We start from the raw sequence: 23,677 nt of genomic DNA on the forward strand, positions 1-23,677 counted from the left end.
CCAGCAGGTGAAAAATACGGATTTCAATCATGAGAGCAATGGAAACTACGAAAGGGTTTAAGAGGATCTTATGATCAGTTTTTACTATCAGCTCTGAAAGGACCACCGAGATGCCTCAGACTAAATAAAATAACCTTCACGAAAAGACCGTAATGTTTAACAACATTCATTACCACAGTCAGTGGTGGTAAGAGAGCACATGACTTCCTTCTCCCATCTCTTCTCCCCCAACTAAGAGTTTCAACAGACCTAGATATTGTTTACTATTCGAGGAACCCAGGGAAGGAGAGTACCTGAAAGTTCTGAAACAGACAAGCCATGGGGTTACTGTTAGCCGCACAAGGAATTGTGGGCTGTCCTTGAAATGCCTGCAGGTTCTGGTACCCCTGAAGAAGTTGCTGCTGCTGCTGCTGATTTGGAGGAAACATCTGATTGTTGTTTAACAGCGACTGCAGATGAGTCAGTTGATGGTTATTCAAAGAATTGTTTATTGAGGACATATCACCTATAGTTTGAAAAACATAAAATGTAAGTCAATGTGACTCTTTGGAGATCCTATGCCTATCTTTGTACCTGAGGATTCCTGAAACAAAAACTGAAAACTAGACCTGACATGGTTGTTCTTTTCTCTTTTTCTCCTCAATGTCTTACTAAGTGGTAAATAAAGAGGAGTTTTATTACTTAATTTTATCTTTCATAATTAGTTTTTTGATTTTATATTCTGGAGACACTACGTAGTCTTTGCTCTATCCGTTAGCCAATCTCCATATACTGAGCTTCAGAGTTGTAGAATTCCTTTAAATTATTTTTGTTGAGCACTTGAAACTAAAGGTTGAAATTAATCCTAAAATGTTTTAGTAATTATGTCTTTGAGCAAATTGTTAAAATGAATGGGTCTGAATAGGGCTTATTTACGAAATTTTGTTCTTAAGCCACAGTCATCAATAAATACCACCAAATAAAATCAGATTTGGCCTAGAAAAACACATTTTGTTTTTAAGTAAAATGTTGGTCACCTAAAATTAAAATTGTAAAGAAAGCTAACAATACAAAAGAATTCATTGTCATAATCATAAAAGTAAATGTTATACAATCAGACGGGATTAGTTAATAACTAAGTTTCTATTCAGAATTCATGGTTAACTTGTTTGGAAATTACATTGAAATGATCTTGAAGACAATGTCACTGAAATTGTCTTGTAACTTGAAATATGCAAATCTGTAATGCTTTTTAAATGATTTAACTGTTGATTTCAATGGCAAATCAAACTAATAAACTATAGCAACTAGTAAACCATAAAATTAGTAAACTGGATTACAAAGGTGTCCATAAAATCTGAAGACATAATACTACTAGTTTTTATGTACTGAAGATGCCCTTTTGGCAGTATCATTTTGCCTGTTTCCAGACTTTTCAGACACCATCCCTACCCTTAATTTTAGAGTTACCTGCATAAGTCAGTTGGATATACTTGACATTATTTTCTAACCTTTTTGTGATAGAATAATCTACATGAAGGATTTTGTTTTAAGCCCCAACGTTCTAGACTCCTACTGTCTGAGGCCATCTAACAGCAGAGATTGAGGCTGTCTGTTTCCCTGAACTTGGGCAAAGTTTATCTTTGAATGTTTTTAATGCCTTGTTTCTTATTTTGCTGGATAAACATTTAGTTTTGTTATTTAGGGATCACCTGGAAAAAACACTTCCTCAAGCTGTTTCCATCCACAGTGCAGCTGCTCATACTAACCCTGTGATGCCACACCAAATAAAATTCAAATGGAAGTTATTTTTAAGATGGACCTGTGCTTTATTGTTTGAAAAATAAGACTCTACTTGGCTTAAGAGAATCATAGGTAGGTTAGGTTTAAGTGGCATCAGAATTAGAAGATCAGAGAAAGCAGATTAAAATGATATTTAGTACTGCTAGAATAGGGGAAAAGGAAAAAGTCATTTTCATGTTTGTATAACTATGGATGTGTGTGGGTGTTATTATATTTAGTTCCTTAAGCAAGCTGTGACATAACAAAAACATTTTTAAAAATAGTGTGACAAAATGGAGTTTTTAAAAAGGAGAAAATAGGATTAGAAAAACGTTTCTTTTTTAAAAATTTGTGAAAAAATTTAACTTACCAAGCAGACCTGTCCCCAGTAGAGGGTTAAGTAGCTGTGGCACCACAGAGTTACTGTTGAGTTTAGCTGGACCAGGTGTATTCCCAGCATTATTAGATATATTCAGCAATGTTTCTGCCATTGACACCACTGCTGTCCCACCAAGTGTTGAGACAGTCAGTGCTGCCACTGCTGATGATGTAGTGGTTGTGGTAGTGGTTGCCTGGGAGGAAGTTGCTATGGAAACCTCTGGATGATTAGCGGTGTTGGCCGATGCTGAGTTCAGGACACCTCCCAACAGCTGGGGATTCAAGGCCATTAATCCCGAGGCCCCAGTGACAGCTGGGAGGAACAGGGGGTTAAAAGTAGTGTCACTGCCTGCAAAGCTTGGTAAAGGGTTCCCCAGGGGGCTGGTTAAAAGGGTCTCAGCTCGGCTGTTCTCTGACTGATTGCTTGGCAAATGGTCTGGTGGGGCTGTCATCTGTGATAATGAGGGTAAAGGGGTATTTTGCTGTTGCAAAAGATCTGAGATGGTCATATTGAAAGATGGCAGGGGAAGCATGGCAGCTGCTTGGGCTTGGTTCTGAAGCAGGGCTGCTAAGAGCTGAAAGTGAACAGGCTGCAATACCTGCCCATCCATGTCACCGGAGAGAAAAGCTAAAGCAGTGTTTACATTCGGGTTGAGAAAACCTAAAGGGTGGAGGTTGATCTCAGACTTGCCTTCTCCTGCTGAAGGCTGGAGGATATTTAATAGATTCTGGTTTAGGAGATGCTGTTGATTCACTGGCAAAGAGATAGGTAGAGAACTGAGGAGGCTGGGGTTCAAGGGGTGTGGAAGATGGTTGTTTGAAGTGCTGTTGGATGGAAAATGAAGTGCGTGCTCCTGGCCAACATAAGGAAAATCACTCCCAATAGGCAGCTGACTCTGCAGTGGGTTTCCAGCTGCGGTGGTAACTATGACGCCATCTTGAAGAACAGATGTTGTCTTTGTAATGGCGGGGTGGTTGGTGCCAGCTATGGCTATGGAGGATGATGGTCCTGAACCGCCTAAAATGAAGAAGGAAAAAAACCAAACCACTTATTATTTATGGATGTTAAGGAAGATGATCCCATAAAAATACATTAAGATACATTTCAATTAATTTGTTACAGGTCACCTTTGAGGCATTAAGTCAGATTAATTGTCATCAGAGATGAGTTGGAATCTGTTAATAAAACTTAAGTTTAACTTTATACTTCCTAATCTGCTTTGAAAATACATATATTGAAGAAGTTTAGAAATACTAAAAAATATAAAGAAACAGTTCTTTCTAACTAACAAATAGCTTGTTTTTCACAAGTTGAACTAAGTGAAGAAAGAGGAATCTGTGTTGTAGCTCATTCAATTGGCTAGATAAAGGTAACAAGGCTTTATTTTTCAAAATATATTTTTTATTTAAGAAAATGTTTTTGGTCTTTATAATACTACCACTTGCTTTTAGTGAAAAAAAAAAAAAAGAATTAGAATATGCATGAGAGTACAAAGCAGAAAAGAAAAAAAATACCTACGGAGATAACTATTAATATGTTAGTGTATACCTCTTCAGGCTTTGCCCACCTGTATGTTTATACATATGCAAACATATACACACATATTACATATTTTAACAAAAATGGAATTATGCTGTTTTGTAGTTTTTTTCTTTTATCAATATGTCTTGAATATCTTTCCATGTTAACTTGTGTTAACTTCTTAGCCATTTTACTACTATCATGTATCAATATTTAATCAGCCTACAGTTGTGGTTATTTGATTGTTTATGATCGAATTATAATTACTATTGTAAGCAACACTCTGACAGACATTCTTATTAACTCATCTTTGCCAATATGCTCAATTATTTTCCAAGGATAAATTCTTTAAAACGGGATTCCAGGGATAAAAGGGCTTATGTATTTTTAAAGCTTTGGATACATATTGTCAAACTGACCTACAGCAAAGTTGATCAATACACATTCCATTTACATTTTTGTAAACAGTGTATGGCAGTGCTCATTTCTCATCGACACTGTATTTTATCATTATTTTTTAATTTTTGTCACTCTGATAGCATAAAGATACTCTATATTTAGGATTCCTTAAATCAGACCAAATGCTACCATCCAAATAGCATTCTTAATCTTGAAAGTCTTATGCTAGTGATGAAAATTCAAGGAACTTAACATTTAAAAGTATAAACTTTCAGTTGTTTAGGATTATAATCGTTTTAGCTGTTCTCAATCCAAGCTGTACAACAGGATTACTACCTGGAGAACTTCGAACAAACAAACAAACATAATGCCTGGGCCCTATCCCAGAGCAGTTGAAAACATCTCCTGGGGTGCAGCCTGAGCAGTAGTATTGTTTGCAATCACCCCTGGTGATCCAGATGCACAAGAGATGGGGTGGGAGTATCACATTCTGTTGAAAAGGAACCTTCAATCATTTTTTTTCATAAAAGGCCTTTCCCTATAGAGATGCATTATGTAATATATGCATTCAGCAAATACTGTGACAGGCTTATGCATTTAATTTTATATTAAACATGTATATGATATCAAGAACAACATCAGTGTTATTGAAACTCTAAAGTAATTCAAATACTGTACTGTGGTGCTATGCCATAAGAAACTTTGTATTTGAATATGTTACCATTGAGGCCTGTCCAAATACAAATATACAGAAATGTTTCCATAGTCCTAGTAGTACCACAAATATCATTTTATATTCTTGTTTTCTTCTAACAGAATAACACCAAAATCTTTCCTTTTTGATATATAGACATTTGTATTAATCTTTTTAACCTTGTAGTATATGGATTGATCGTATTTATTGAACCATTCTTATAAAGTTTGGCATTTACACTTTCATGTTTTCATCATTATATATAACACAGGGATGAACATCTTGCTGCATACGATACTTTGCTATCTTCGAATTTTTCCTCAGGAAAAACTGGTATGATGGCATGATTGTTGTGAGAATCAAAAACAGGTAAATGAAAGGCTTGTAATGTGTAAAAGTCTCTACAAATAAAAGGAGCTATCATTGTCAGCATTATTTTTTACATTAGTAGTTGTAGTTAGTAGTGGTGATGTAGTAATAGTAGTAACTATACATCAGTATATCCAACACACCTACAATATCTCTATATTGCACAACTTTGCAATATTTCCCAGATGTCACTGTTTTTTTTTAAGTTCTCAGTGTTTCATTTAAAGAACGAGATTTTTAAAAGAAACCTCAGTTTAAAAATATATAAATATTTATAAAATATTATCGTGAAACAATGACTATGTTCACGAAGAGTAGAGTTAGAACATTTTGAAAGTTGAAGTAGGCATATGGTATACAATTCTTTAAATGTTAATTCAGATTTGTAATAAAACAATGAACACCTTAAACATTTCATTGCTTCTGAAAGCTTGCTATTTCCATAAATAGGCAGTATGCTTTATTTGCATTTGGAAACCATCTTTTTAAACAAGCTAATAACAACTCTTATTTATTGGTAATCGCTTTCTCTGGCCTTTTTTCCTATCTGTTAACCAACAATGACATATTTAAATGTACAGATCACCATTCCTCTAACCACGGTCAGAGGACCGTTTTTCAAAATACTCTAGCAAGGCTTTATAGATGTAGGTTTTCCTTAGAAGTTTCTATTATTAATATTTTTGTCCTTTTTGTAAGAGAGAAGCATCCATATTTAGGATGCAAGAAAGTAGACATATGGGGACATTATTCTAAAAGCTCTCCATCTAAATATTCTTGAGGAATGACCATAAAGAAATATGGTTACTCTGTGTGTATTTTTGTATTACAAACAAGAAGCTGGTGAGCACCACAAGCTTCTTAAGGGTAATATGAAAATCAAGGCCTATTTTATATTTTCTCTAATTTTCAACAATAAACACGAATGCTCCGCTGAATAAGGGATAGAAATGGTGTTACAAAACTACAACAACAAAAACAGCATGCTGCCCTTTTCTTGCAGGAAGTAGAGTTTAGGAAATTGATAAACACACAAATCTCCCTGTCTTTCTTTTTCCTTTCTCAAATACACACGTATTGAAGGCTTATATGAATCAGGAGATTTTAAAGCTCTGTTTATATAGCTAGTGAAACTATAATGCAAGATGCTAAGAGATTTAACAGGTATATAGCAAGAGGACAGTTGTAAAACTGAAGGTGTTAGGGTAAATTAAGCAAGTGGTAACATTTGATTGGGGATTCGAGGGTGGAAAAGGAGATAGAAAGGGCCTCCAAGTAGAAATTAGGTCATTAAAAAAAAGACAAGGAGATAATAAGTGCATGGAGACATGTATCCTGAAAACAAAGAAATGTGACTGAAAATATTATATGCTGCCTTTTCACACACTCCTACCCTCCTACCATGGTTAAACCTGCTGCCTTAAACAAGCAGCACAAAAATTTAAAATCATCTTTCTAAACTTAAAGAAAAGGATCACTTCTTATTTCCAAGACCTAACACGGATCTCTACCACATAGTTGGCATTCCAAAATTGTTGGTTGAAAGAATCCATTAAGGTCATACAATCTACATTCAACTTTCAGAAATCAGAGCTTTTGATGCTGTGTGTATAGCATATATGTATGGGAAGTAAGGGAGGGCATACCACCCATTTGTGGAAAAAGTGAAAACTGACTTTCCAGTATTGGTCCAAAGCCTGGAGATAAGGGACAGGCAAGCAGATGCGTAGCATAGGACAAGTTTCTTTAGACTTCACGTGTTCCAGGAAGTTAAAATCCCCTTACTGAAGAAAAGGTCCATCCCCAAGTACACTGAGTTCTTCAAGTCACTCAGTCATGCTTGGGGTCATCCAAAGAGGACCTTGAATTTTTATATTTGGAGCTAAATCGGAGCTTACTTATTTCTGAGCCACTTAATCTTGCATAGGCACTCTCTGGCAAAACTACTTCATAGCTCTGCATAAAAACCATATGGTCTCTTGAAGCATGTGGGGAAAAATGTTTTCTTAAAGCTGAAATGTTTTTCCTAGCCAAGATGTTCAGTGCTTAAACTAATGAAAGGGACAGCTAAGTTTTTTCGTTTTCTTTTCTTTCCTTTCTTTCTTTCTTTCTTTTTTTTTTTTAAACAAACTATTCACTAAACATTTAGCAGTTAAACAACTAAAAGGCAGCTGGAGCCTGGAACAAGTTAGTAAGCTGGAGAAGTCTTTTATTGGAAAAAATGATTATTTTACACCAGCCAGCAGCACCATGAACTGGCCTAATTTCTCTTTCTCATTGTCTGTTGTTTTTAATGAAGTAGGAGATTAGATTGGAAAGCCACTCAGACAAACTTTCCTGGCGTGAGATCACGTGCCCACACACCCAATCGGAGACTGAAATAAACCAGGACAATCAGGCAACGGCAGTGGTAGCTTGTCCAGTGGGGTAAATTTCTAGATATAAATGGTACTCTGTCCCCACATGTAATTTATGATGTGTGTGTGTGTCTGTACATACTTAAATAGCACCAGTAAATTTTTTTCTTAGGATTTTGAAAGGATATTTTCCTACAATTACTAGTTTCATTCTTAAGGTCTTTTCTTGCTTCATTAAAAAAAAATTTGCTTTTTAAAATAAAGGTAATATCTACCATTTTAGATTTATTTCTCTTCCTTGTTACTGATATTCTTTAAGAAAAATCGTGTTTATGTTATGCTAAACACTTCTGTGGTCAGCTCTGAAGTATTAATATTGTTGTACACATCTCTGCATGTGCAGAGATGGCAAATGAACAAATATGTTTTTTTAAAAAAGTCATTATACCAGTTTGATCTATATTTCTAATTTAGAATAAATATTACTTTATGTTAGAAAACTTTTTTCTAAGTCAATATGCCCAAATTCTAAGTTAATATGCCCCAATACTAATTTTTATCCATAAAAATTCAAGAACTAAGAAATGAGTCAAAAAAAAGATATGCTTTCACCATTTGACCTTTATCATTTGCTTTGCCAAGTGTACTTTAAATGCAAACAAGGTCAATGGTAATCCTTAATAAAAATGAATGCTTGTAGAAGCAAGAGAAAACATCATGCCCTAGTGAGTCTAATAAATATAATTCACTCTTCAATCCCATGGAAATAGTAAAATCTTCTCCTCTATACTTAAAGGATTGATTTAAAAAAATAAATAGAAAGATAACTTGTATGCGAAGTCTAGATCTTCCAACAAGACATTATTTTAATGGCATGGTGTATGTATGTACAAAAATACATCGATTTCTATCCTCAGGTAAATTCCTAGCATTTCTTTACCAGAAGTAGGCAGGAAGACCTAGGGACTAGTGGCTATTTGTTTCCTAAAAGGAAGGGGGGAGGGACCCCAAACCAAAGCACTCAAAGAGAAGATGGGGAGGGGATTGATAGCAGCATCTTAGAAAATGCTCTCCACCATTAAGAGGGCAAATCCTCTGGGAAAGAGAAAAACCAGTGGAAGGGATGCAGCTTGAATACTGGAATATATCTGTTTCATCATCAAGATCAGTCTTGTGGTGCTAATGGAGTCAGACAAAAAAAAAAGAGAGAGATGTGAATTTTTTTTTTTTTGCTACTGATCATTTCTGTTTCCCTTCTTAACACATAGAATCACTCTGAAAACTGTTAGAATAATGCAAAAATGCTTGAGATTTTCCATTGTTTATTCAACCCAGTTTTGGATTTTCTTACAAATGCTTCCTATAACGTTTTTAAAAATATGTATTTAAGGAAACAAATATTGAGAAATGAGGTTAAATCCCTTGCTTGGTGGGATATCTGCTGTCTGAATATGGGGGTAGAGTCACAGGTAAAATGCTTCAATATTCCATTTGGAAGTTCTAGCTCCTTATTTTGTTAACGAGCAGAGCAAACTGAGTTTCTGAGTTATAAATACAGTTAACTTTGTATTCTTCCATTGTATACTACTTTATCCGTAGTGCTAAAACAGTGCTTAGCACATACTAGGTACTCAACAAATATTTGCTGAGTTAATTATCTCAGGAATATTTTAAGACAGATTAGACCTATTTGGGTCTGCAAAACCAATTTAGCATGGTCCAATGATTATATTTTGATCAATGAAATAAAAAAATAAAAGAATACATTGTATAACTAGGGTATTATTTTGTGCAAGCTGTTATGTATGAGTGCTGGGTCATGTTCCATTAGTGGGTGATAAAATCATTCAGTGGGTCATGACTGTTTCAGAGAAAGAAATAGAGTAAGACAGGATAAGACAGAATGGGATCAAAAAGATCAGAGTGCATCACATATGATAAGAGTTTTTTTAAGGAAACTTGTTTTGTTATTAAAAACATGCATCTAGTGGATTATAATGCAAGTTAATTTCTCACTGTTGAAGGCCGTACCAAAAGATTGAAAAACATTGCTTTAGAACCAGACCTCTGGGTTGCTCAACTGTGGGGAAGATTCTATGGAGTTGTGGTCCAGGAAACATATCTATCAGGCTATCTAGTATGAGAGGTGTCCTGTGGAGTTGTGCAGCACAAGAGTCCTGCTCTAGGGCCTCCGTGATAAATATACTCCCTTATACCTGTACGCATGGGTCTTGGACAGATACTCTGAAATTTCCTGGAGCAGCTCTCCCCTAAGAGTACCTCAGCAACTCCTTCAGACTGCTGTTGCTTAGTTCCATTTTTAATCTGTAAGAAGGTGAGTTGTTGCTTTGAATTTTCAAGAAGTATAATTCTTACAAAATAATGTTTACTCTATTCTTTGCTTGACTGGCATTAATGTGTTTGATATAAGTTCCTATAAAGGACGAGCTCTACCATTTTATTTATCCAGTACTACCTGCATGTAGAAATGAAATGTTTTGATGATACCACAGAAATATTTTTAAGCATAATTTTAATGAGTGAAATTCTTGTAGAGTTAACACTTACTGCCTAGAGTTTGGGTACTTTTAAAGCTGCGTCAATGTTTTCAGACCACTTGATTTTAGTAAACAGTAGTTTAGGCATGTCCTAGAGAACTCAAGAATTTCTAGTGACTTCATTAAGTGAGTTCAGTGTATTGCAATGGAATAAAATTCTCCCAATGTGCACACTGGGGCAATTTATTTCTTGAAAGGTACAGAATAGATCATTGAATCAGCAAACATATCACACCACTCTGGGTTCTGTTTTCACCTTTGATTATACAGACTCCGTGTCTAAAGTCAAACATATTTCAACTCCTTTTGTTCACAAGGAAACATTAAACCTGGAATATGTAAACAAAACAAGGGGTGTAACCCTGATCATAGGAAACCTTCTTAAACAGCAAGACATTGTTGTGAAAATATCTTACAGCAAAGAAGACATGGCTCATATTGCAAAAACTTAACTGAAAGAACAGACATAGATTTTTATCACACAATCAAGAATTTAATAGAGTTTTGGTATTTGGTTAAAAAACAGAGCAGAAGGCAACTCTGAATCTAGAAGCCTTGTGCATCAGATGAGGGATAAAATCTAAGTATTTAAAAATGTGGGTGGAAATACTTTTAATAGCAACTATTATTTATTCAGTCACAACCTTAAAGGAGCCTTTGCCCTTCTCCCCTCTGCATTATTCCCTGTAAGACTAAGAAATTTCTTCTACACAAACTTCCCATATCCTGAGACGGCTAACTTATACAGTATAATCCATCCTTGATCATTTTTAATCCCATAATCTTTTGCACCTGTAGCTTCAAAAGTAGGGAATGACAATTTCCCTTTATTTATTTATTTATTTATTATTTATTAACTTATTTTTACTTGCATGTTCTGAGAATAAATACATAGAACAAAAAACCAAGCTCATTATTTTGCAGTCTTTTATCCAAAGTGTTCTTTGTGGTCTCTATTTCATTTTCTTATACCTACCATATTAATAGCTGTACTGAGTTTCAATCAAATGTATTCTGTGCTGAAAGAAAAAACACTTTCTTTTCCAAGTTTTAAAAAAATTTATAAATATCCATGAGCATATATTTATTCATAGGTTTATTTATATTCTTGTTAGTCAATATATCTCTTTAAGAGTTAAGGCAAATCAATGTTTGAATTATTTTCTCTTCTGGTACAAATTCATGCTCTGCCTCTTCAGAGGATTCTATTTTCATGTGGTTAGAAGAGTTGATTAAATATTTTTTATTAGAAAAAATAAGAGAATATAAAAGGGGTTTAAAGTGAAATAGCTGTACTTCATGATTATCACCATAGAGAAGGTGAGGTTTAGTTATTAAGTTGGTGAACAAAGTCGTCTAAATCTTTTTTGGTTCTTCGAAAATTGTGAAAAACCACAGGCCACATGGACACTGACAGAACTCGGTCCTCATCAGAGGCCAGGTTCCTGGCCTGCGTGGTTTTGTTCTCTGGCCAGCAAGTGGGCAGCAGGCAGGAGGCACGGGCCTGGTAAAATTTGCCAGGCAAGGGCACTTTGCTTCTGGATTCCTCCCTAAACCAAATCACCACAGGACACGTGCTGGAACCATTGAAATGCTAAAACTTGGCTCTCTTCGTAAATGGAAAGTTGCTTTAAATGTACACTACTGATGGATTTCAGAACATACCTGCATTCAGCAGTTGAATGTTTGGACTGAGACTCAGGAACTTTGGGGTTTGGTTGCCAGATCCATCAGAGCTTTGCTTTACAACTTGAGAATGTCAGCAAGTATCCTATCGGTCATTTTCTAAATCTGTTACATGGAAATATTAAACTTTACTTGTAATTTGAGGTCCAAAAAGTTAATAGAAACCTGTAAATGTTACAATGCAAAGTGTTCAGAGAGCTTTCATGGGAAGGCAATTTCAAAACACCAAATAGAATTAATAAAGCCTTGTATAGTCTTAAATTTTAGAAAGATTTTCTAAGCATTTTATATTTTTTATCCGATTTTTTCTTCTTTTTTTCTACTACCTCTGCCTCCAATTCCCATATTTGAGATGTAATACATTTTTAAGTATGTCCCATGGAATTCACATATAGGCCTTAAAAAAAAAAAAAATCAGTGTTTGGATTGTTTATAATAGAAAAACTCTTTAGAAGAAGTTTCTGAAAATAAATTACCAATCAAATTAAGTGTTCTCAGAGCAGGTGATTTCTTCTCTTAATTGAAGCCTTACTGTAACAATTTTGAGCTGTTTAGGAGAGTGGAAAAGGCACTGGATTGAGCTGGTCGCTTGAGTTCTGTCCAGGCTCCGTCACCACAGAGAAGAGCAGGACCATGTTCTTGTGGGGCTCTTTCCCCCTCATTGTGTTATCATGCTTGGAAGGGCAGAACTAGTACCTGCATAGTTGCCTCCTTCAAAGATCTACTGACATATCACTCACTAGGAAACACATTCTGATCTGATTAAAAGAAGTGATAAAATCCATTAATAAAAGGTCACCAAATGTGATTCACAAATGAGGGGCAGTTCTCTTGATAAGTTTGGATATTTCATCTGTGTTGATACAAATATCCCAATCTCATTATACACTATGATACCAGAGTCCAGAGAGAAGGCAAAAATAACTTTTGTCTAAAAGTGCATCAAAATTTACAAACGTGGCTTTTAATATACCTGATGTGCTTTAATTCCTGACCTGTTGGGTATTTTTAAAGATTTTGCCAGTGAAAACAGCATTTTTGACTACTCAGTATTTTAGATGAGGAACTTACACAGCTCGGAAGAAAATGGATTTTAGAATCAGATGAACCTGAGTTCAAATCTTAACTTAGTTACGCATAGTCTCAGACAGTTATTTACGTTCTCCGATCCTCAGTTGCTCATTTCTAAAATGGGGGCAATAATACCTTATACTTTGGGAAACTACACAAATCAGAAATAATATAGGTAAATAAGCTGGCACATACTAGGTACTTGATATCTATAAGCAACATTTTAAGAATAAAATGCATTTTTCTCTGATGTCTTACTGGTATGCTAGGAATACCTAGCTGAACTTACAGAGATAGCTGTGACTGTCATCAGCTAGCTCACTCTTCATGCCTAGCCTTGGTACTTATTTGATGGATGAATAAGTGTCAGAGTAAATAATATTTAGGCTAAGCAATTATAATGACAGTACATTTAGCTGACACAGTTTACTGTGTATCAAAAAGAAACATGGCATTAGAGACCTCTTAAATATTCAACTCATCAAAAGAGTTACATTAATTAGTAAATCTACCCATTTTCACAACCCACTGCACATCAGATCTACGTACATTAATTAGTATTTAATTTTATTAGGTTTAATATTTTAAAAATTCTTACTGACCTAGATTTTTATCAAGTAAATGCTTTCTGTAGCTACACATGATTGGGTCACATCCATATCATTACTAGACATTTATTTTTGTCCCATTTATCTATTTCTATGCTAACACTTTTCTAATATTAATAAATTTCAACCTGTGTGTTTGACACTCCCAGCGCTGGCAATCCAGATCTGATGCTTTACAGAGGTTCATGGAACAAGAAAATACATGTCCAAGACTACATAAAATAAGTCTATAAACTTAACATTCAGAAGAAACAAAAATATAAATAAGTGTTGGTCTTTTCCATTATGGATAAATTGAAATACATCATTAATAAAATATATACACTTTGCAATATGAACTCAGACCTGAAACAAAGTAAGTTGAGGTAAGGGGTATCAATTATGTAAAGATATATAATACAAGGAGACTAACAATGTCTCATCTAAACGACTGAAGGCATGCTTAATAAATACGGTGTATCTTAAAATAGTTATGGATTTTATGTGGCTTTAATCTTCTAAAAGCGTAAGGTTAAATTTTCACTTGTGTGGAATTATTTAAAAAAGAACATGAGTCATTGAAAAGTTGGAAGCCCCTTGGAACAAGGATCCTGTTAAACACATAGAAAATAGTTTCATGAGATTCTTTAGATTAAGAATATCAAGAAGCACTAATCATTTTGATTATCTTCTCCACCATATATTGTTTTTCACACAAGAGGATCAACGAGCAGTTCTTCAGGAACACTGACATCCAGACATAAAACATAACACAAGTGTGGAGGATGGCAGGTTTAAGTAGTGACACCAGGAAGGAAAACACTGGATTTTACTATCAGCAACACAGGCTTGTGGGTTCTAATGCTTTTCAGCATGATGGTATATTACAGTCTATACATATCTACAAAATAGCTTATTAGTAAAAGCCTCAGCAATTTCCTCATCTCCAGTAGCCATCTGGTCTGCAAAGCCCACTGTTTTCATATCTGAGTAATACTGTCTCTATCATTATCTTTTGTTTCCTCCCTGTCATTTCCTATAAACTTCTCAAATCCTTAGTGTTGGGTTTTGGGTATTCTTTCTACTCTTTTCATGGTCAATTTTCTGATGTCTCGATGAATTCACCTCTTTAGTGCTTCTTTACTAATTTTTATAACAATTTCTGATAACTCTATTGCACAAAACAGTTCATTCTAATGTGTCTACTTTTAAATAAATTTGTCTCCTTTATTATAGCGGATGAAGAGATAGAATAAATTTGGGTTCAAAACCTTAATGTCAACGGTAAAAATAATGGTTAACTTCTACAAGAAAACTATAAAACAATTTCAAGATCAAAAATTCTGGAAATCAGGTTTCAAGCCTTTTTTTTATTAGAAAACTTAAATTATTACCTTTTTTAAAAGGGAGGAGCCAATATCCACTTTTGAATTTTCTCAAACAAATAATAATAAAGGATAGCAAACTAGGATAAGAGAACACATTAGAAGGCAGCTTTCTACTTCATAAAACTTCTAGTTACTTTTTCCTATCCATTCACCTATTTCTGGTCAGCAGCAGAACAAAAAAAAATCCATTTATTTTTGCCTTTTTGGGTTTTCCAAGATGAGCGTCATTTACCTGAATACAACAAAAGCTAGGGGAAATGACTTTGTGTTGGCATAGACCAAGTAAGTACATGTCTCACGAACCAGGAACCCTGCCTTCTATGGCTTCTTTTGTAGTTTAGAGTCCAATGGTATAAAACCAACTGAAAGTCAAACAAAATTCAAAATGACACAGATCGACAACAATAACGGAAACATATGGAATCCCCTTGCTTGTTCTTTTTTTCTAATAGACAAATCCCTAGCATTCTGTAAATAAAATTATAAATACTAAAGAAATGATGACAATTTCACAACAGGGAAAAGGATCATTTCTTATCATAATAAATATTTTTGGTACAAATTTTAAAAAAAGTAGAAAAGTTTAGTACCTTGGGGTACTTTTTTCTAATAAAAACCATACCTGCTTCAGAACTTGTTTGATTATAGCTGCTAACAATGCTGTTTGGTATCACTGGAGTGAGGACGTTGAAATTCTTGACTGAGGTGGATTGGGATGTAATGAATTTCCTAAAGCCATGCCCGACTGACTGAGCATCCCACAGTTCCCGCTAGCCTGAATCTGATTTATTAAACCTGCAAGATGGTGGTTTGGGACTGGACTGTTACTGTGAACAAAGTTAGTGTTTGCATTGTGGCAGTGCACGGCTTCCCCTCTCAAAGGTATGGTCTGTGTCAGTGAATTCTGAAGAGCACTGGAGTTCATATTGGGATCTGTAAAATGCAGCTGGTTAGCAGAGCAAGGCAAAGCAGTATTTGAGCCCCCACAACCCGGGGTACTATTGCTACTCAAGTGAGAGCTTTGACAACTCATAGACTGTAGTAACTGAGACATTGAACTGATGGGAAAGGAACCCTGACCCTGCTTTCTTAGCAAGTCGGGTCCAGGTTTAGGAACTGCAGAACTATCCATTTGAGACTGTCTGAGGCAAACTCAACACTGTGGTAGGTGGCTGTTTTCTTTTCCGCAATGAGTCTTTTTGCTGAGACATCAGCTTATCTCTTAGTGCTGCTCGACCACTTTGCCCTTCTCCTGTCGGGAGAAGCATGTTGGCAGTAGGAGGGAACATGGTGTTTAAAGTGCTATGTCCTTCAGTGTTGCCACTGCCAGCAACAGCTCCAGAATTGCTACTGCTGCTACAGTTGTTACCAGCAAGTTTGTTTTGATTGCTAGCTGTGCTTTGGCTGCTGCTGAGAGTAAACTACTTGCTGGAAAGGAGGCAGCATGTGCTGGTTCAAGATCTGATTTAAAGGCATTCCCAGCAAACCAGGCTGACTCTTTACAGAACCACTTCCTGCAGATGCAGTAGGAAAAGCTGCACTGCTTGGGGTATTTAGTACATTACTCATTCCAGCAATTAATGGGTTAGGGATATCCTTGTACTGATGATGTCCATCGGACTTGGTAGAAGGGCTTGATGGCATTGATGGCCTTGGGGGACCCTATCGTGACCTTGGTGACCTGGGTGGAACCTTAATACCACTACAAGTGGCCTGGGGGTCCTAGAGGTGGCATCATGAAATTTCCGTGATCTGATGATGTGGAAGATGAGCGTGATCTTTGGGGCGATGCCTCAATCCTTCCAATTCCAGTCCCCATCATGTGCACTGGGGATGTCACTGGAGAAGGGGACAGGGAGGTTGAAGCTGAATGCTGAACTCTTTGTATGTGACTCCATGATTCATATGACCAGGTTTTACGGTTGGCAAGGGAGATTACTTGGCAAAGGAACAACAGCAGGAGGCATGCTTACATTCATCACAGGTACCTGAGAGTGGACCATTTGAATGGAAACTAGTTGGATTAATGATAACAGGGTCTGATTCACTGGTTTACTAGGAATAGGGTCAAGAATGCCAAGTGGATCTTTCTCGGATGTTAATGGCTTTTCTGAAGAGCACAAGAAGGTGGAGGAGGGGGAGGTGGGCCTTGGGGTGGTTTGTGGTGGAACATTGCTCGTGGTATTTCCATATAGTTGAAAAATTACACATTGGTTTTTTCATTACTGGACTCTTTGTAGTCAAGGTTGGGGAAAGAGGTATATTAGTCCTTCCAGCATTGCACAGGATGACTGTACAGGAGAACCATGTAGCATTACCGACGGTGGAGAAAGAGGAGTCCTACTCAAGTGAATAGGACTAGAATTGGGAGCTCCATGAAAACCAGGATTACTTCTTGTGAAAACATCTGGGCTTCCTAGTGGGTCAGTCCTTGGAGAGATTGAGCCATCTCCATATATCTGGGAACCTGACGATGCTGGGCTGGGTAGGCCTCCATGGCTGCCACGGAATGGAGATTTCTGTCCGTGTTCACTGCTGCCCAATCTCTGCCGGGGGTAGACAGGGTGGAGTTCTTGTTGCTGGCTTCCAGGCAATTCTTGTACATATAGCCTTCCCATGGCATTTGATGATCCAATCATTAACTTGAAAGGATTCTTACATTCAGGCATTACAGAATTTGTAATTCCTTCATGCGATTTATTTCTTACGGATCTTGGAGTTGCTGCCCGTGAAGGTACTACTGGAGTTGCATCTGATGTGAAAGACAAACAAAAATTCTGTTAGTGGTCTCAGTTCTTTTGTGTTGGCATGGGTGGAGGGAAGGAAAGGAGGAACTGAGGAAAGGAAGGCATCTGGAATAGAAATTTGCAAACAGAAGCTGTGACTCTATGCAATTAAAAAAAAAAGTTCTGTGCTCTACAGTAAACTTCGATGGAAAAAACACATATTATTCTCTCTCAGTTGACCAAAAGTTCTCAATAACTGGTCATTATGTTTGTTTACTTTTTATCAGTTGAGAAAGGATGGGGATTTGAATCAGTTTATACTCATATTAGCCATTCTAATATTTATAATGTGAAAAATCAAGATTGACAGCCTCTATGGAAATGGTGATGTTACTATCTTGTCGGATTTGAATTTTTTAAGAACATGTTTACAATAGAAAATTATAATCTGGGGTGCCTGAGTGGCTCAGTCATTAAATGACTGCCTTTGGCTCAGGTCATGATTCCAGGGTCCTGGGATCGAGTCCTGCATCAGGCTCCCCACTCAGTGGGGAGTCTGCTTCTCCCTCTCTCACTCATCATGCTTATGTTCCCTTTCTCACTATCTCTCTCTCTGTGTCAAATAAATACATAAAAAAAAGAAAAAGAAAATTATAATCTGTATGGCATATTTTCTTGTAATTTAAATACATTGCTTTTTAAAAATATTTAAATTCGATTAGCCAACATACAGTCCACTGGTTTTTGGTGCAGTATTTAGTGATTCGTTAGTTGTGTATTGCATTGCTATTTTCACCAGAAAATTTGTTACCCTATGCATCTTTCTGTTACCTTACTAAAACTTGCTCAGGACAGCAAAGAAAACTCTTCGTTATCTCAACATTCTCACTGTGAGAGCAAAAGAGCCTTAACTTTCGTGAATTAAGTGAATGGGATTTTGAATCTTTTAAAATGGGAATGATAACAAACAACAGCTAAGTGCAGTGATACTGCAATCATGTTTAGCTTCTTCAAGTCTGTAGCAATATTGTAACAAAATTATAACAGATCTAGAATATTGCAATTCCTTTGCCCTTGATAAGCCATTATTGTAAAAACAGCCTTAGGTAACAACCAACTTAGGTAAAAGACTGTGATTCTTTTATTAGGACAGAATTCCTATGCAAAATTTACTCAGAATGCTAAAATCTTCACTACTGCGTTCCAACTGAGTGTTCTCTTTTTATAGCAAGCATTGCTCCCTCCCTGGCTTTTTGGAATCCCTTCAGTTCTTTTGGAGATCGGACAGAATATAGGCAACCAAAGCAAGCCTGCTCATCATACAGAATTTTCATTCTATCATGTCAGAATTCTAGGTTTAAGTTTTTTAGCCCCTGAGGATGTTTAACAATTTACAAAGTTATGCCTTCTAAAACAGATGGCAAATAAAATCAGCTTCATATGCCAATTCCCATCAACTGGTGGTGGCTGCTTAGTGAGCTAGGTCTAAAGGATGTTGCACCCCTGGCTGGGCTCTGTGAGAAAATGTCAGTGAGTCCATTACAGGCACAGGTGATGAAAGTGGTACTATTTATACTATATATTGGCCACCCCAATTCTGAGGCTAGCAATATATTAGCAAGTATACTTGGGTTCACTTGGAATCAGAGGTATATTTACTTAAATGGATAATCACACACTTAAGATAAATATAGTTATCCTACCTGCTAGACAGTATACAGGTAAAATTATATCATTACAATTTTTTTAAAGATTTTATTTATTTGTTTATTTGACAGAGAGAGAGAGAGAGAGAGAGAGAGAGATCGAGATCACAGGGAGGCAGAGAGAGAGTTAGAGGGAAGCAGGCTCTCTGCGGAGCAGAGAGCCAGATGTGGGGCTTGATCTCAGGACCCTGAGATCATGACCTGAGCTGAAGGTAGAGTCTTAACCCACTGAGCCACCCAGGCGCCCCTCATACAATTTCTAAGACAGTGGTTCTCAACTTGAGGTATACATAAGTCTAGGTAGGTTGCATTAAAGAAATAAGAGAATGAAGTGAATATATATTCTTCTTGGGAAAGTGGGCTTTCTGTTTCTGGCACAGTAAAGATTATTTGATAGAGTGGTTTCTGCACATAATATATGATAATTGAGAACCAATGATACAAGAGAATTGCAGAAGATAAACCCAACTGAACTTATTTTCTTGTTAAAGACAGAACTTTAAAGTTTATAGTTAAAGAAGTAATATATGGAAAATATTTGGGCATTGCACCTAGCATCTAGTGAGAGCACAGTTCTCTATATTAACATCATTAGCATTATTATGTGATGAACTTTATCCTTATTAGTAACAAAACCACTGAGTTATGTCTTTTTTTGGTTATTTCTATAATTACGTACAGTTCAATGTTTAAAAATACAGACACTGGCATTCTTATATTCAACAGAATTTAGAAAACAGCTGTGGTTTGGAAAGGATTTCTCCATACCTGGGGAAAATAGTTACCATCTTTAAAATGATAGGAATACTGAATAAACAAACAAAAGTCATGCTGATGTTGTGTTATACTTAGCAACTGAAGTATTACAAGAGTTGGCAAACGGAAATGCTGGGCACTCATCAAGTGCTTTCAATAGAAGACCTTCAAAATAAGAGACAGAAAACTAAATATATCCTCATATATGTAAAATGAAGAGGAGTGAATGTACGACTTGAGTCTCCTTAACTTTTATTTAAATACCAACCCTATAATACAGTTGAATATTAGGAAATTAAAATAAATGCTATGTCTGAAGCTAGTAAAAGGGTAGCGATTAATCCAATAAAGCATATGATTTTAAAAGGGGATGGAGATATACCTCTTATACCTATACTGGTTAAAGATTTACCTTTAATTTCAATAATGAAACTTGTATGAATAGGGTATGACAAAGGACCTAGATCAAGATTCTACTAGGGTCATTAAAAAAGTGACAAGGGAGACTTTGTAGAAAGAGGTAAAATTGATATAATGTGATATGAGAATGGTAGCAGATATATGCAAGGTAATATGCAAAATGAAAACATAGTTTTATCAAGGTGGCAGATAATGATAACATTTCAGATAATTTATTTACTATTAAATATGTCTTTAAATTGTTGCAATATCTTTGAATTTTAAAAAATGTAGCTCATTAAAAGAAAAAGAAAATTCCCTAAAAAAAAATTTTTTTTTTACATACCTTAGTGGAGAAATTTTTCTGATCATTCCTGTTTAAGTTCAAAGTTTGGAAGGTATTGAAGAGGAGTTCTCTGTTAATAACTGCCAATTTGTCTCTTCCTGATCTCTTCACATGAGTTCTAAGTGTGACTCTTTAATTACCTGTATGATGTCCCAACTGCTCCTCTTTGTATCTAAAGCTGGTAGTAATTTGGCCTCAACTTACCTATGAAAATTTAATCTTTCACTCAATTCAGATGAGTTTCCACATCATCTCTTAATTATGCTATACTCATACTGAATAAGAATTTTCTTATTCCCCTCAGATGTCCAAATCTTACTATTTTCCGGGGCTGGTTCAAATCTGAGGTCTACTGTAAAACCTCCTCTGATCATTACAAGTTATACTCATTGTTCCTATTTTTCAGAACTCTGAGAACAGAATCGCTTATTCTTCATAAACAAATGCTTTGGTGCTCAGCCATATTTTATCTTGAATTATTACTCAACTGTTAAGTTGACTGTAATATTTTGGAGGGAGCTCACATCCTAATTCACACAAAAAGTTTCTGGGTCTCAAAGTATTTTTTACATCTTAAATGTAAAAATTATATACATACTTTTTACAGATTACAGATTAGTTAAAAGGGAAAATTTACCACAAATTACAGATTAGTTATAAAGGGAAAAGTTACCTTAACAATGGAGAAATTGGATATACATAACTTTACCAAGCACTCAAGCTTAATGTCATCAACATGGGATAAATTGATATTCTGTATCTCCTAATGATATAACATCACCCATGCAATATTCCACTAAACTGTGTTTAACCTGAGTATAAATAAATATGAAGAAATAATCAGGCAAATCCAAACTGAGGAATATCTGTAAAGTTGAATTAGACTCTTCAAAAATAGATTTTAGAAGACTGGGAATTGGTGCAGATTAAAGAAGTATAACAGTTTACTGCAGTTGTATGATCTTTGATTGCATCCTGGGTGTTAAGAATGAAGAAATTATTAGGACAATTAGAATTTATTAGGACCACTGAGATAATTGGATATTATTAGGACAACTACTTTCTAATCATATCCACTGTATATTATTATTATTATATTTTTAAAGACCTTATTTATTTGACAGAGACAGAGACAGTGAGAGAGAGAACACAAGCAGGGGGAGTTGGAGAGGAAGAAGCAGACTTCCCACTGAGCAGAGAGCCTGATACGGGGCTAGATCTGAGGACCTGGGATTATGACCTGAACTGAAGGCAGATGCTTAACCAACGAGCTACCCAGGCAAACCCTATACACTGCTTTTTTAGATAATAAGTGACTAAATTTTGAATATGATAATTAGATGTGGTTTCCTATAGGTGAACATCAATGTGTGCTGACATATTTAGGGATGAACTGTCATAATATTTGCAACTTTTGCCACAAAATGTTAATTGTCAAATCTAAATGAAGGGTACTTGGGTGCTTAGTGAACTGTTATGTAATTTTTCTGCAGCTTTGAAATTTTTAAAAAATAAAAGCATGTGTGTGTGTGTGTGTGTGTGTGTGTGTGTGTGTGTGTGTGTGGTGGAGGTATGAAAAGTTCTTGATCAGGTGATTTCTCTTAGTAGGTGTTCAAGAAACAGCTACTAAGTGTCTGAAAGCATAACACTGGGGGCACCTGCATGGCTCAGTCAGTTAAGCATCTGCCTTTAGCTCAGGTCATGACCCCAGGACTCTGGGAATGAGCCCTACTTGCTGCTCAGCAGGGAGTCTGCTTCTCCCTCTGTCCCCCTCCCCGCCCCCCCATGCGTGTGCACACATACTCTCTTTTTCAAATAAATAAATAAAATCTTAAAAAAAAAAAGAATAACGCTGTTAGCTCTGGACAATATTGCTGGTTCTGTTTGAGGACTTGATACCACACATCCAAACCAACTCTAGGAGAAATGTTACATTTGTTTCCTAAAAATCAATGATACTTTTTCATTTGTTAGCTCAGCTCTGTGTACTTGCATAGCATTTGTATGTGTTAATTGGTGTTTATTCTGCTCAGTTAACTCAATGATTTAAATAGGAAACCAGGGGAGATAACTTCATAGGAATTTTTCAGACTAATTTGCTATTTGTCAAAAAATGATAAAACACACAACTTTAAAAGCATTCTGTGTGTTTTAAAAAGGGGACTCAGAAAATGTTTGGCTAAGTGATTTCCAGTGATTCCTCAGGAGAGAAGATGGGGAGAAAAATTTCTAAACCTTTCACCACATTACATACTTGTTCCTCCCCCAGGACTGGTGAGCACCAGAGAAGGATGTGGGGCTTCCATGCTTTTGTGAAGTGTGGCTACTGCAATGATTTTTCTTTTATGTATGCATAGCTTTGTGACATCTTCATCTGCTTTAACATCTTCTGCAGTTCTCTGTTTCACAGCAGCTCCAGGATCAAAATTAAACACCTGGAAAAAAAAATTCTCTGTTTAGAATATGTCTGTGAAAACATTAAATTAAAAAAAATTCTCTTGTTATAAGAAAAAGTTTTGCATATATTAAACCATAAATTTGAATAAAACCAACTCAAGTTTTTAAATTTAAGAAAACAGCTTTATATATAGTATAATAAATAATTCTGATGAACTCTTGTATTTTACTGACAAAGTAAATAATGAAATAAGACAATCAAATCAAGATAAATGTATGGAAAGTTATAATACCCGATAATGTTTGCAATTTTAGATACTTCCCAATGTTATAACAGTACAAAAACAGATTACGGTACATTTAAAAACCTCTAAGAACTGACATTTCTACATGCTTACTTTTTTTGGCTTTATTTTATTACTGTATTAATATTACTTTTTCATGGATTTAAAACATCTATTACTCTATTTTTTAAAAAAATCTTATTACTTATTGTGTATATACTTACAGGCTGTTTCAAATGCTTTTTTTGGGGGTGAATGTGGTGACACAAATAAAAGGAAAAGCTGTCCATTAA

The 23,677-nt window shown here is 35.7% G+C and overlaps 1 protein-coding gene across 1 annotated transcript in view; it reads right to left on the reverse strand.

Moving 5' to 3' along the window:
- MBD5 (methyl-CpG binding domain protein 5) overlaps positions 1 to 23,677 on the reverse strand; it is a 149,529-nt gene that overhangs the window by 29,537 nt on the left and 96,315 nt on the right. The window contains 16 exon segments of the mRNA XM_047722408.1: positions 294 to 505; positions 2,132 to 3,157; positions 15,393 to 15,452; positions 15,455 to 15,917; positions 15,919 to 16,160; positions 16,163 to 16,216; positions 16,219 to 16,489; positions 16,491 to 16,663; positions 16,666 to 16,704; positions 16,707 to 16,770; positions 16,772 to 16,809; positions 16,812 to 16,880; positions 16,883 to 16,963; positions 16,966 to 17,046; positions 17,049 to 17,522; positions 22,958 to 23,138. Of these exon segments, the coding sequence (XP_047578364.1) occupies positions 294 to 505; positions 2,132 to 3,157; positions 15,393 to 15,452; positions 15,455 to 15,917; positions 15,919 to 16,160; positions 16,163 to 16,216; positions 16,219 to 16,489; positions 16,491 to 16,663; positions 16,666 to 16,704; positions 16,707 to 16,770; positions 16,772 to 16,809; positions 16,812 to 16,880; positions 16,883 to 16,963; positions 16,966 to 17,046; positions 17,049 to 17,522; positions 22,958 to 23,138 (3,528 nt within the window).

The sequence above is a fragment of the Lutra lutra genome, chromosome 3, assembly GCF_902655055.1.
Source record: "Lutra lutra chromosome 3, mLutLut1.2, whole genome shotgun sequence".
NCBI classification, from domain to species: Eukaryota; Metazoa; Chordata; class Mammalia; order Carnivora; family Mustelidae; genus Lutra; species Lutra lutra.